The 13,866-nt window shown below is 33.9% G+C and overlaps 2 protein-coding genes across 2 annotated transcripts; both read right to left on the bottom strand.

Annotated features, from left to right (window-relative positions):
- Positions 1-249: 249 nt before the first annotated feature.
- LOC134702149 (probable ATP-dependent DNA helicase RecS) lies at positions 250-4,449 on the bottom strand. The gene is made up of 3 exons (XM_063563235.1): positions 4,001-4,449; positions 1,972-2,131; positions 250-925 (listed from the first exon to the last, which is right to left on the bottom strand). The coding sequence occupies exons 1-3, from the start codon at positions 4,293-4,295 to the stop codon at positions 250-252; spliced, it is 1,131 nt and encodes a 376-aa protein (XP_063419305.1). The 5' UTR covers positions 4,296-4,449.
- Positions 4,450-4,460: 11 nt separating this feature from the next.
- Positions 4,461-8,981, bottom strand: LOC134702171 (uncharacterized). The gene is made up of 2 exons (XM_063563250.1): positions 7,935-8,981; positions 4,461-5,727 (listed from the first exon to the last, which is right to left on the bottom strand). The coding sequence occupies exons 1-2, from the start codon at positions 8,665-8,667 to the stop codon at positions 4,664-4,666; spliced, it is 1,797 nt and encodes a 598-aa protein (XP_063419320.1). The 5' UTR covers positions 8,668-8,981; the 3' UTR covers positions 4,461-4,663.
- Between the last annotated feature and the right edge of the window lie 4,885 nt (positions 8,982-13,866).

Here is a 13,866-nt window from a genome sequence, read left to right as displayed (position 1 = left end):
CGGGTCGCAACACGGTTTAAAACGAATTGATACCAGTTTGAAATAGTTTAACGGGGGCGTGGCCTATTTGTTTGACGTAACTTACCACCAACTTGATTTAAATTGAACGGCTGCAAGCGAAGCTATTTGACTGGCATTAAAATGATTTGATATACATTGAAATAAATTAAAAATGATTTTTAATTTTTGTCAATCTTTATCAAATGACGATTAATTTCATTTAAACAGCGTTAACACGTTTTTGTCCGATCAAGTTAAATTCGGGTTACTAGTGTCTTTAACCTCAGTCTCAACATCTCTCAAATGGAAGGAATTATGAAGAAGAAGTGCAACTGCCTCCTTTCCATCACGCCCTACACGACCAATTTCTTGAATAAGATCGACTATAGTTTTTGGTGCACCATAAATTATGACATTGGAAAAGCCAATCATATCTATACCCATTCCTAAGGCGCTTGTTGCTATCACAACTTTAATACAACTGGTTGGATCTTTTAAACATTCCATTATTCTTTTTTTACTGTCAGGCGAAGTTTCAGAATGGAACATCTGGACTTCTTTACAATTTGGAATTTCCGTTGATATATATGCATAAATGTTAGCTGCATCCTTGCTTGATGCACAATATATCATTGTTTTGGGTAAAGCTTTGTCACAGAGTCCATCAACTAACCAGCACATGGCCATTTCTACGGTATTCAATATTTGGTTCACAACAAGCTTTATATTTGGTTTATTTGGAGAAATCCTTATTTCAACTGCATTTGGATCTAACTGCAAAACTTTCAATACCCTCTTTGAAATCTGTTTCGTGCATGTGGCACTAAGCGCCAAGATAGATGCATCTGGAAACAGCGATCTCAACTCTCCAATGTAAGAAAACCATTTTCTAAATGCCTGTTTACTTTCATCTTCCTTTTCACCCCTGCAATAAAAATAGTATTTTTGTATGCATACATTTTTGCAAGTCAATGACACCATGAATGTCAACTACAAAATTAGACTATTTACTGGGTTTGTAATTACATAAGCAAGACGACAGGTGCCACATGTGGAGCATGCTCTGCCTATCCTTCCAGAGAACCTGAGATCACCCCCAGTTTTTTGTGGGGTTCGTGTTGCTAAGGCTTTAGTTTTCTATGTTGTGTCATGTGTACTTTTATTTGTCTGTTTTTCTTTTTTATCTTTAGCCATGGCGTTGTCAGTTTATTTTCGATCTATGAGTTTGACTGTCCCTCTGGTATTTTTTTACCCTCTTTTTTTCGAGGGGGTATGGTGTTTTATTTTTTATCTCAACATTATTGTATTTTCTTCGGCATCAACATATAATTTAATGTCAAAAACTCCCAATTTGTAAATTATTTTTACCTTCTCCAAAAAAAAAGTACAGAAGGAAAACATTCAGTTTAATTTCTTTTAATTTCCCAATTATGACATTGGACTTCCTTTAAACTGAGTTTTACTGTGCGTTTTTTTTCTACATTGGCTAGAGTTATAGGGAGGGTTGAGAGATCAAACCAGATGCTCAGCAGGGTGCAGCTTTATACAACCACAGAGGTCGAACCTTGAACAGTTGAGACATTCCCCATTTCCATTTTTATATTTAAATGGTAAGACAACAAATTGGATCCCACTGTGCTTCCCTAACAGAAATTATGAGTTAATTTGGATAGTATTTAACATGCAAATAAGTATTTTATTACATTAATGTACATTTCTTTGCCTATAAATTTAATTTCTTGAAACTACTTCAAAAACAAATTTCTTCTTTATTTATTTTTTTCAATTTAGTTGTTATGTAATCATCATTTTGTAAAGAATTTAGCTCATACTGGAGCTAGGGGTCATCTCAAATTTGTAGCGAGAAATTTTGCAAAGTGGGAAGAACTTACTGTGACTTTAAGATGAAGTCATAAAAAAAGTGCTAATTGTTTGCTTTTTGTTAGAGGTACCTTATTACATCATGCTTACCAAGTTGCAATTGTATGGAATTCATCAACAACAATTGTGGAAACCTTGAAACGTTGTAATTTTTCTCTCCAGTCTTTGTCTCCAACAAGGATCTCAGGTGACGAAAATAAATAGTCAAAGTGTCCCATTATAATGTTTTCATTGGCAGCAGCACTGCTTCCTGTACAAAAAATGAATAAGTTTAATCAAAATTTTATATTCACAATTTATATTGGTGTGTTCGATGGCAGTTTTGAATTAAGTACATGTACCTTTCCAATCTGGTTAAAAATCGTATTGTTATAACTTTTGATATGTGTATAGTTAAATATTAATAAAATATTTCATGTTGATAGTTTAAAAATTCAAGGTTGTATATATTTACATTCTTAACTACAGTGAAAGTACTTTTATTCGTGGGGTACCAATTTTCATGGTTTTCGTGGATGACTTTATCCCCGAATTTAAGTGTCCAACAAAATGACACATTCAATCAAGACATGAAAAGATTCCCATCAGTAGGTTTGACTACTGATAGATATGATCTAAAGAAATAAATTGAATAACGCCAAATCTGAGAATACTTTAATAGCAGGAACAGAACTACAACCGCATGCATGATTATAATACCCATTTAATCTTTAATAACCTAAACTGTACAACTTTTGATCTTTTACTTCTCTTTAAAATATTTTTGATCGATGAAAGTCAGATTTCCGGTAATGATATGCTAGTATGATAAAGTGTTCATTTTATATCCTCATAGTTCTTGTTCATATGGGAAATTATAATTTCATGCTGGGTTTGATTTTGATAAGAATTATTTGACAATTCAAGATACGTTAATAGCATTTGTTTATGTGACTGTTTTCTTTAGGTGACATGTTTATGGCCTAATTAACACCTTCGATGGTCTTTAACCGGTTAATCACTTTATCACGGGTTAATTAGTGTTATCACTACGATTTCAACGGTCAAATTGAATGTTTACTTTACAATTTCCTCAATCCAGACCATTTATAACCTTTGTTTCTTAAAAGGCTTTTATTTAAATTTTTTTTTTAGAAAACTAAAATCCACGAATTTAAAAACCCACAAACATTTTAATATTCCTCAAACCACGAATTAAAGTACTTTCACAGTATATGAATTTTTTGCAAATCTAAAATAGACTAATAATATATTCTGGTATTATAAACATGTATACAAGCTATTATTTTATTTTTCCTGTACATGTATTGTTTATTTTTCCTATTAATAGATATAGGAAGATGTGGTATGCGTGTCAATCAGACAACTCTCCATCCAAATAACAATTTATAAATGTAAATGTAAAGCATTATAGGTCAATGTACCGCCGTCAACACGGCATGTTAAATATCAATATATCAAAGATGCAAGTACAATTACACACATGGGTGATCACCTTTTTAATCTATAACTGAACACGGAAAATGATGATTCAGTATGGATTATGCTCATTGTTGAAGACTGTACTCCTGTAATTGTTAATTTCTGTGTATTTGGTCTCTTTTGCAGAGTTCTCATTGGCAAACATATCATATCTTCTAATTTTATTAGATAAAGAGCAATCTGTCTCAACAGTCTGCTGTTCAGATTGTGACCTATTTAATTCGCAAAGAATTTTCAATTGTAGTTGTTTAGTTAGAAGGAACTTGGCTCACTTTTCAGAGACTGCCAGAGTACCCAACATGCCCAAGTGCATACCATTTTTTTTATAGGGTCAGTGTCTCTAGTTGTTCCCTTGGCTTGATTATCCTTCTTTAAAGGTATTGTGTTTGGTCATGACACAATACATTATTTCTGAAGTGGGTACATGTCCCAGTACATGTACTTTGTTTTATTTTTTTCTATATGTTTTTATATTCTATAGTCAGTAAAAGGCTCACAAGAGCTTATGTGTGTATGTTTTATGCCATACTGAATCAAAATAAAGTTGTATCATAAATTTTAAGACCCCCCTTTTCACATCGTGAATTTGTTATAGAAGTTTTATAATGGTCTACTGCAGCTTAATGTGTATATGCACCTGTGTATTCTGCTTTGATGCCAGGAATATTCCTCAAACGTTGGGTTTGATCCTGCATTAGTGCAACCAAAGGACTGCATACAACCACTTTGGCATCGTCAATACCCAATTCCCGCTTGATTGATACTAGCATCTGATATGGTAGAGACTTCCCGTAACCCGTTGGTAACACTCCAATGCAATCTTTACTTGACAGTAATGCATCCAGCATCTTTCTTTGTTCCAATTTCAGTGTATCTATGTTGAAATTTAATAATACTTTGCCAATCGCTTGTTCTAACTTCTGTTCCGCCATTTTGCTTTCGCTGCCGAGGATCTTACATTACAACGATTTTGATTGGTCGATATTTTAATTAGAATGCATATCAAAAAGGTCGTCGGGACATGACCCAATATCGAGTTGGTTCAGATGTTAGTGGAGGGTAGCGTATCAGAACATCGGATTTTAATGAGATTGGAAAAACTGGGGACTAACAGCTGTTTGACACTTTTGAAATTAAAATTGAGTTATCCCCCTTTTCATATAGATATAAAATTTAAAACTTGGGGGATGAGATACAAAGGCTAATGTGTAGAAATTGTATCGAATTGGCCAAATACAGGTGTGAAGCAGCTGTAGCCTCCAAGTGGAATGGGGAACCTTTGTTGCCAGTACAATTTATCCTAACTTCTGTCTGTCTCAGCTAATTGTTTTTGAGCATTCTTAAGAACATTGAGAGAAGTATGAATATATCTTGTATAACAATTAGATAACCATCTACCAAGTGTTTGAATTAAATGATCTTCAAGACGGGCTTCTTGAGCAGATGTAGCTGCACCAATTCTAAAGGAGTGTCCATTGTAGGAATCACAAGATAAGCCTAATTTGTCTAGTAACATTTTGACATGTGAAATGAAAAATTTTCTGTTTAAAGGTTTCATATCTTCGGAGATGAAAAAAGCCTCTGTATTAGAGGAGTACACAGACTGCCTCAACTGATTGTATTTCAATATCGATAAAACAGGACAAATTGAACAACCTGTTTTGTAAAGTGGAATAGTAATTCCTTGTCTGAAAGGATCAGTTTTAGACTTTTTAAGAGTTACAAAAATACAGTCAGCAGTGATTTGCAAATCACTGCAACATAAGTTACATTCAGGATCAAACTGATTCATTACAGTGAATTCACCACATCTTAAAAAACCAAAAAAGGCTGTTGTACAGGCAGCCTCTAACATAATACTATTAAAATTACCAAAAATACATGTATGTAGTAATTTACACATTTTTGACAAAATAGACATAGTAATAGGTAAACGTTTTCGTTTGACAGTAGACCCTTGTTTTTTCTTTAAACCAATTAAAATTGTTTTAAGACACTCAAGAGGCTTTCCGAAACTTATTAATGGATTAAAACCTCCATACTTTAAAAAATGAAACCTTATGCCACATAAATATAATTTAATTGTAGAATGACATAATTGTTTGTGTTCAGCACAATATGCTACGAAGCGCATAAGCAAGGTTTCAGACACAGGTGGGAGACTGTCTTTATTCCAAGTCAATCCATCTAACAAAAGAAATCTATTATAAAGTTCGATTCCTGTCCTATATACACTAGTTGTGTTATTGGAGAGTGAATATTTCCACAAACTGTCTATTGTGCAGTCCAAAGGATTTCGGACAGTGGCGGACAAGGTGTTGGATTCATCTCGGCTTCTGGGGCCAATTCCCGGAATTTGTGTACCTGAAAACGAGATAAAGCATCTGCTATAGTGTTACTCGCACCAGGTACATGTTCACTAAAAACGGCAAAATTGTTATAAACAGCACACATTGTAAAACGTCTCATAAGTTTCATTATGCATGGTTCTTTAGAGCGACCTTTTTTAATGATATGAACTGTAGCAGTATTGTCACAATAAAACAGGATCTTTTTTCCGCACCACTGTTTACCCCATAAAATAGCTGCAACCACTATAGGGTATAGTTCTAAAAAAGCCATTGATTCTGAAAAGTCTTTAATACTTGGCAGTTCTTTTGGCCATTTATCATAAAACCATTTGTTTTTGAAAAAACCACCAAAACCAAGAGTTGATGAAGCATCAGTATATAATGAAATACTAGACGCTGTAGTCAGTTGATTGTCATAAAATAAATTTATACCATTCCAATTTGTTAAGAATTCTAACCACATCTGTAGATCTGCTTTGCATTCCTTGTTAAGATGTACATAATGATAACTTTCTTTAACTGTTGACATGAGTTTATATAAGTAAGTTACGAATGCACGGCCTGGTAATATAACACGACTGGCAAAATTTAGGTGACCCAATAATTGTTCCAAGTCTTTCCTAGTACAGGTTCGTTTCTGTATCATTGTATTGATAAAATCAGTAATACGAACAATTTTGTCTTGTGGCAGACCAGCTTGCATGTTAACAGTATCTAAAATAATACCCAAATATTCAAGTTCAAAAACTGGGCCTACTGTCTTTTTAGCAGATAACGGTATATTTAATTTGTTAAAAATTTATGATAATAAAGACATAGTTCTTTCACCACAAAAATTTGGTCTATCTATGGTTAAAAAATCATCCAATAAATGAAAAATAACATCTACATTATAATTGTGCTTGGCTATCCAGCATATGCTTGTGGATAACATGTCAAAAAGTCTTGGACTTGAATGACAACCAAAAGGTAACCTTACATAGTTATAATATTTATTATTCCATTTAAAACAAAAAAGATGCCATTGTTTTGGACTTATAGGCAATTGTTTGAACGCGTCTTGGCAGTCCACTTTGCAACATATACTTTTTGGACCATAGGTTTGAATTACATTTATTGCATCGTCCAACTTAATGTAAGACAGAGAACATAAATCTTTGTCAATCAAATCATTAATACTTAAGTGTTCTTCTTTGTTATGCGGCGAGGAAAGATCCAGAATCAGTCTTTTCTTAAATGAATACTTGTGAGTAGCAATGCCAATGGGACTCACTCTATAAGCAGTGAAGGGAGGGGTATCAAATGGACCATTTATAAACCCTTTTTTAAGTTCATCATTAATAAGTGCCTGAACAGTTTCTGGATCTTTCCTAGCAGAGAGAGCATTTTTACATTCATTAGTAATAATATCTGATTCAGAAACAAGCATATCAAATCCATATTTTATACTGTTACATAAAAAAGAGGAAAATTCCCTATCAGGGTGATTTTGTAACTCTAAAGATAATTGAGTATAATTAACGGGTGATGTTGCAACGGGAAGTCATTGTTTTTTGACTGGTGCTGGTCTTTGACTTGGTTGGCCCTGTTTTGTTGAGTCTTGAGCTTTAATGCAATTGAATTTCCCATGAATTTTTGCCTTGCACAATTTACACACATGAAGATATTTGCAGTATGGTTTTTGGCAAACACGTGCCCAATTAAAGTTGTTACATAGTTGTTGACCTTCGTGCCATACAACATCTCGGCCAAGAGAATCTGACCCTTTGGACGAGTTGGCAGTGGACACAGCATGTTGATTTGAGGTTTTCATTTGACACATAGCTGAAGTATGGAGAGTCGAACTGCAGAAAGAACAGGAATTTACTTTGGAACCAGCACAAATTTTTTGACGTAATTCAAAGTCACCCTTCGACCAATCAATTTTGAGATTATGCTGAAGAAGCATAGTTGCACATTTAGCTGAAAACATTCTGTGATACTCGAAAAACTTGTATGGCCAAATGTTGGCTGTTTCAACAATGTGGGCCAGATAAAGTTCCAAGTCCTCACCCCTAGATGGGAAGGCCGAGCACATGATCCTTTTGAAACGACCAAAAGCAATAATGAATTCATCCAGAGACAAGTTCCTCATCAAACGGTCATCATTTTCGGATGTTTTCTTCTTAATGGGAATTTCATAATTAGGAATCAATAATGAGTTTAAGTTCACGTCTTTACCTGTAATGATATTCTGCCTGATTTCCGGTGAAATCATGTCTGTGTCGCTGATTGATGAAGCCGGCACACCAAACGATTTAACCGAATATACTGGCATTCTGTACGAGTCGTTTTGACCAATTTGGATGAAACAGTTTGTTGACAGGGCCGGTTCGGTCATTTGGGTTGATGTGGAATGAGGCATGAAGGATGCCGCCATAGCGGACTGTAAATTGAAAGATGGCATTGTCTCTTGCAGCATACTCTGTCTACTATTAACTTGTTTCAAAGTTTGTTGACAAAGTTCTATTGTGTTTATCAACAACATGTTGTTCACTTGGGCGGAAGCTGTCTCTTGCACATGCGCAGACGTCGGAGTATTTATGTCCAGATTAATCCGCGGCGATGAATTTGAAGCAGAATTTGAATTTGTCGAAATAACACTGTCTTCTAAAACACGATTAGAATCATCGTTTGTTGTAATATTTTCCTCAGTTGAATTGTTTACAGATCTATTATTTGCAACGAAAATAGTTGGATTGTCCGACGAGTTGGCACTATTTTGGACGACATTTTGCACGTTTCTCCTATTGTCTACATTGTCTAAATACAATTTTCTGAGCGCACTATTACTCAATTGAATCGAAATGTTAATGCCCAATTCCTTTAACGCATCCTTTAATTGTGAACTTGTCCAATTGGCGGGATTAGAATTGTCAATATGGCTTCTGGTCCTTGCACGTCTGGAGGCCATGATAAATCCAAATATACAAAAAGTTTCTTTCTAGACTTGCAAGCACATACTTCGTTGTATGTCGAAATAAACTGCAATTACGTTATAAACGTCAAATCCAAATTTAAGTTGAATAAATACAGTTGATGAAATTCTCAATATAAATTTTCAAACGAGAACTATGCTCTGCACATGAAAGAAACAAAGAGGTTTTGAAATCTGAGACGTCATGTACAATGAACCAAAGTGAGGCTGGAATAACCACGCGGATGAAATTCTTTGAAAGGGGCACCAGGGGGTAATAACAGCTATAAACTATAATTATATACATAATTGCCATTATGTTCTGAAGTAATTTGTAGTTGTGTGTTATATACTGCTGGTGTTAAACCTGTTATGTTCTGAAGTAATTGGAAGTTGTGTGTTCTATACTGCTGGTGTACAATCTGTTATTTTCTGAAGTATCTTGCAGTTGTGTGTTCTATACTGCTAGTGTACAATCTGTTATGTTCTGAAGTAATTTGTAGTTGTGTGTTGTATACTGCTGGTGTAACATCTGTTATGTTCTGAAGTAATTTGTAGTTGTGTGTTCTATACTGCTGGTGTAAAATCTGTTATGTTCTGAAGTATCTTGCAGTTGTGTGTTATATACTGCTAGTGTACAATCTGTTATGTTCTAAAGTAATTTGTAGTTGTGTGTTCTATACTGCTGGTGTACAATCTGTTATGTTCTGCAGTAATTTGTAGTTGTTTGTTGTATACTGCTGGTGTAAAATCTGTTATGTTCTGAAGTATCTTGCAGTTGTGTGTTCTATACTGCTAGTGTACAATCTGTTATGTTCTGAAGTAATTTGTAGTTGTATGTTATATACTGCTAGTGCACAATCTGTTATGTTCTGAAGTAATTTGTAGTTGTGTTTTATATACTGCTGGTGTAAAATCTGTTATGTTCTGAAGTATCTTGCAGTTGTGTGTCCTATACTGCTAGTGTACAATCTGTTATGTTCTAAAGTAATTTGTAGTTGTGTGTTATATACTGCTGGTGTAAAATCTGTTATGTTCTGAAGTATCTTGCAGTTGTGTGTCCTATACTGCTAGTGTACAATCTGTTATGTTCTTAAGTAATTTGAAGCTGTATGTTCATACTGCTTATGAACAATTTGTTATGTTCTGAAGTTACTTCTTGTTGTGTGTTTTATACTGCTTATGTACAATATTATGTTCTGAAGAAACTTGTAGTTGTGTGTTATATACTGCTGGTGTACAATCTGTTATGTTCTGCAGTAATTTGTAGTTGTGTGTTGTATACTGCTGTTGTAGAATCTATTATGTTCTGAAGTAATTTGTAGTTGTGTGTTCTATACTGCTGATGTACAATCTGTTATGTTCTGAAGTAATTTGAAGTTGTGTGTTCTATACTGCTGGTGTAAAATCTGTTATGTTCTGAAGTAATTTGTAGTTGTGTGTTCTATACTGCTGATGTACAATCTGTTATGTTCTGAAGTAATTTGTAGTTGTGTGTTCTATACTGCTGGTGTAAAATCTGTTATGATCTGAAGTAATTTGTAGTTGTGTGTTCTATACTGCTGGTGTAAAATCTGTTAGGTTCTGAAGTATCTTGCAGTTATGTGTTCTATACTGCTAGTGTACAATCTGTTATGTTCTGAAGTAATTTAGAGTTGTGTGTTATATACTGCTGGTGTACAATCTGTTATGTTCTCAAGTAATTTTTAGTTATGTGTTCGGTACTGCTAGTGTACAATCTGTTATGTTCTGAAGTAATTTGTAGTTGTGTGTTGTATACTGCTCGTGTAAAATCTGTTATGTTCTGAAGTATTTTGCAGTTGTGTGTTATATACTGCTAGTGTACAATCTGTTATGTTCTGCAGTAATTTGTAGTTGTGTGTTGTATACTGCTGATGTAAAATCTGTTATGTTCTGAAGTATCTTGCAGTTGTGTGTTCTATACTGCTAGTGTACAATCTGTTATGTTCTGAAGTAATTTGTAGTTGTGTGTTATATACTGCTAGTGTAAAATATGTTATGTTCTGAAGTAATTTGTAGTTGTGTGTTCTATACTGCTGATGTACAATCTGTTATGTTCTGAAGTAATTTGTAGTTGTGTGTTCTATACTGCTGGTGTAAAATCTGTTATGTTCTGAAGTAATTTGTAGTTGTGTGTTCTATACTGCTGGTGTAAAATCTGTTATGTTGTGAAGTAACTTGTGGTTGTGTGTTCTATACTGCTGATGTACAATCTGTTATGTTCTTAAGTAATTTGTAGTTGTGTGATCTATACTGCTGGTGTACAATCTGTTATATTCTAAAGTAATTTGTAGTTGTGTGTTATATACTGCTGGTGTAAAATCTGTTATGTTCTGAAGTAATTTGTAGTTGTGTGTTATATACTGCTAGTGTACAATCTGTTATGTTCTGATGCAATTTGTAGTTGTGTGTTCTATACTGATGGTGTACAATCTTTTATGTTTTGAAGTAACTTGTAGCTGTCTGTTTTATACTGCTTATGAACAACCTGTTGATATGAAGTAACTTGCAGTTGTGTGTTTTTTTACTGCTGGTGCACAATCTGTTATGTTTTGGAGTAACTTGAAGCTGTATGTTTATATGCTTGTGAAAAATTTGTTATGTTCTGAAGTTACTTTTTGTTGTGTGTTTATTCTGCTTATGTACAATTTTATGTTCTGAAGAAACTTGTAGTTGTGTGTTTTATACTGCTGGTGTACAATCTTTTATGCTTTGAAGAAACTCGTAGTTGTTTGTCATATACTGTTGGTGTACAATCTGTTATGTTCTGAAGTAAATTGTAGTTGTGTGTTATATACTGCTGGTGTACAATCTGTTATGTTCTGCAGTAATTTGTAGTTGTGTGTTGTATACTGCTGTTGTAGAATCTATTATGTTCTGAAGTAATTTGTAGTTGTGTGTTCTATACTGCTGATGTACAATCTGTTATGTTCTGAAGTAATTTGAAGTTGTGTGTTCTATACTGCTGGTGTAAAATCTGTTATGTTCTGAAGTAATTTGTAGTTGTGTGTTCTATACTGCTGATGTACAATCTGTTATGTTCTGAAGTAATTTGTAGTTGTGTGTTCTATACTGCTGGTGTAAAATCTGTTATGTTCTGAAGTAATTTGTAGTTGTGTGTTCTATACTGCTGGTGTAAAATCTGTTAGGTTCTGAAGTATCTTGCAGTTATGTGTTCTATACTGCTAGTGTACAATCTGTTATGTTCTGAAGTAATTTAGAGTTGTGTGTTATATACTGCTGGTGTACAATCTGTTATGTTCTCAAGTAATTTTTAGTTATGTGTTCGGTACTGCTAGTGTACAATCTGTTATGTTCTGAAGTAATTTGTAGTTGTGTGTTGTATACTGCTCGTGTAAAATCTGTTATGTTCTGAAGTATTTTGCAGTTGTGTGTTATATACTGCTAGTGTACAATCTGTTATGTTCTGCAGTAATTTGTAGTTGTGTGTTGTATACTGCTGGTGTACAATCTGTTATGTTCTCAAGTAATTTTTAGTTATGTGTTCGGTACTGCTAGTGTACAATCTGTTATGTTCTGAAGTAATTTGTAGTTGTGTGTTGTATACTGCTCGTGTAAAATCTGTTATGTTCTGAAGTATTTTGCAGTTGTGTGTTATATACTGCTAGTGTACAATCTGTTATGTTCTGCAGTAATTTGTAGTTGTGTGTTGTATACTGCTGGTGTAAAATCTGTTATGTTCTGAAGTATCTTGCAGTTGTGTGTTCTATACTGCTAGTGTACAATCTGTTATGTTCTGAAGTAATTTGTAGTTGTGTGTTATATACTGCTAGTGTACAATCTGTTATGTTCTGTAGTAATTTGTAGTTGTGTGTTCTATACTGCTAGTGTAAAATATGTTATGTTATGGAGTAACTTGTGGTTGTGTGTTCTATACTGCTGGTGTACAATCTGTTATGTTCTTAAGTAATTTGAAGCTGTATGTTTATACTGCTTATGAAAAATTTGTTATGTTCTGAAGTTACTTCTTGTTGTGTGTTTTATACTGCTTATGTACAATATTATGTTCTGAAGAAACTTGTAGTTGTGTGTTATATACTGCTGGTGTACAATCTGTTATGTTCTGCAGTAATTTGTAGTTGTGTGTTGTATACTGCTGTTGTAGAATCTATTATGTTCTGAAGTAATTTGTAGTTGTGTGTTCTATACTGCTGATGTACAATCTGTTATGTTCTGAAGTAATTTGAAGTTGTGTGTTCTATACTGCTGGTGTAAAATCTGTTATGTTCTGAAGTAATTTGTAGTTGTGTGTTCTATACTGCTGATGTACAATCTGTTATGTTCTGAAGTAATTTGTAGTTGTGTGTTCTATACTGCTGGTGTAAAATCTGTTATGTTCTGAAGTAATTTGTAGTTGTGTGTTCTATACTGCTGGTGTAAAATCTGTTAGGTTCTGAAGTATCTTGCAGTTATGTGTTCTATACTGCTAGTGTACAATCTGTTATGTTCTGAAGTAATTTAGAGTTGTGTGTTATATACTGCTGGTGTACAATCTGTTATGTTCTCAAGTAATTTTTAGTTATGTGTTCGGTACTGCTAGTGTACAATCTGTTATGTTCTGAAGTAATTTGTAGTTGTGTGTTGTATACTGCTCGTGTAAAATCTGTTATGTTCTGAAGTATTTTGCAGTTGTGTGTTATATACTGCTAGTGTACAATCTGTTATGTTCTGCAGTAATTTGTAGTTGTGTGTTGTATACTGCTGGTGTAAAATCTGTTATGTTCTGAAGTATCTTGCAGTTGTGTGTTCTATACTGCTAGTGTACAATCTGTTATGTTCTGACGTAATTTGTAGTTGTGTGTTATATACTGCTAGTGTACAATCTGTTATGTTCTGAAGTAATTTGTAGTTGTGTGTTCTATACTGCTAGTGTAAAATATGTTATGTTCTGAAGTAATTTGTAGTTGTGTGTTCTATACTGCTGATGTACAATCTGTTATGTTCTGAAGTAATTTGTAGTTGTGTGTTCTATACTGCTGGTGTAAAATCTGTTATGTTCTGAAGTAATTTGTAGTTGTGTGTTCTATACTGCTGGTGTAAAATCTGTTATGTTGTGAAGTAACTTGTGGTTGTGTGTTCTATACTGCTGATGTACAATCTGTTATGTTCTTAAGTAATTTGTAGTTGTGTGATCTATACTGCAAGTGTACAATC

The sequence above is a fragment of the Mytilus trossulus genome, unplaced genomic scaffold (genome assembly GCF_036588685.1).
Source record: "Mytilus trossulus isolate FHL-02 unplaced genomic scaffold, PNRI_Mtr1.1.1.hap1 h1tg000406l__unscaffolded, whole genome shotgun sequence".
NCBI lineage: Eukaryota > Metazoa > Mollusca > Bivalvia > Mytilida > Mytilidae > Mytilus > Mytilus trossulus.
Note: the sequence above shows the minus strand (reverse complement) of the source record. Positions and strands in the feature narration are given on the sequence as shown.

Bases quoted from the DNA above. Each gene is read 5' to 3' on its own strand.
- LOC134702149 (XM_063563235.1), bottom strand. From the start codon at position 4,295: ATGGCGGAACAGAAGTTAGAACAAGCGATTGGCAAAGTATTATTAAAT. The intron at 2,132-4,000 runs GTGCATATACAC...TTTTTTGTACAG, and splicing joins CATCAAAGCAGAATACACAG to GAAGCAGTGCTGCTGCCAAT. The intron at 926-1,971 runs GTAAGCATGATG...TTTTTATTGCAG, and splicing joins TTCCATACAATTGCAACTTG to GGGTGAAAAGGAAGATGAAA.
- LOC134702171 (XM_063563250.1), bottom strand. From the start codon at position 8,667: ATGGCCTCCAGACGTGCAAGGACCAGAAGCCATATTGACAATTCTAAT. The intron at 5,728-7,934 runs GTAAAGACGTGA...TCTCGTTTTCAG, and splicing joins CAGGCAGAATATCATTACAG to GTACACAAATTCCGGGAATT.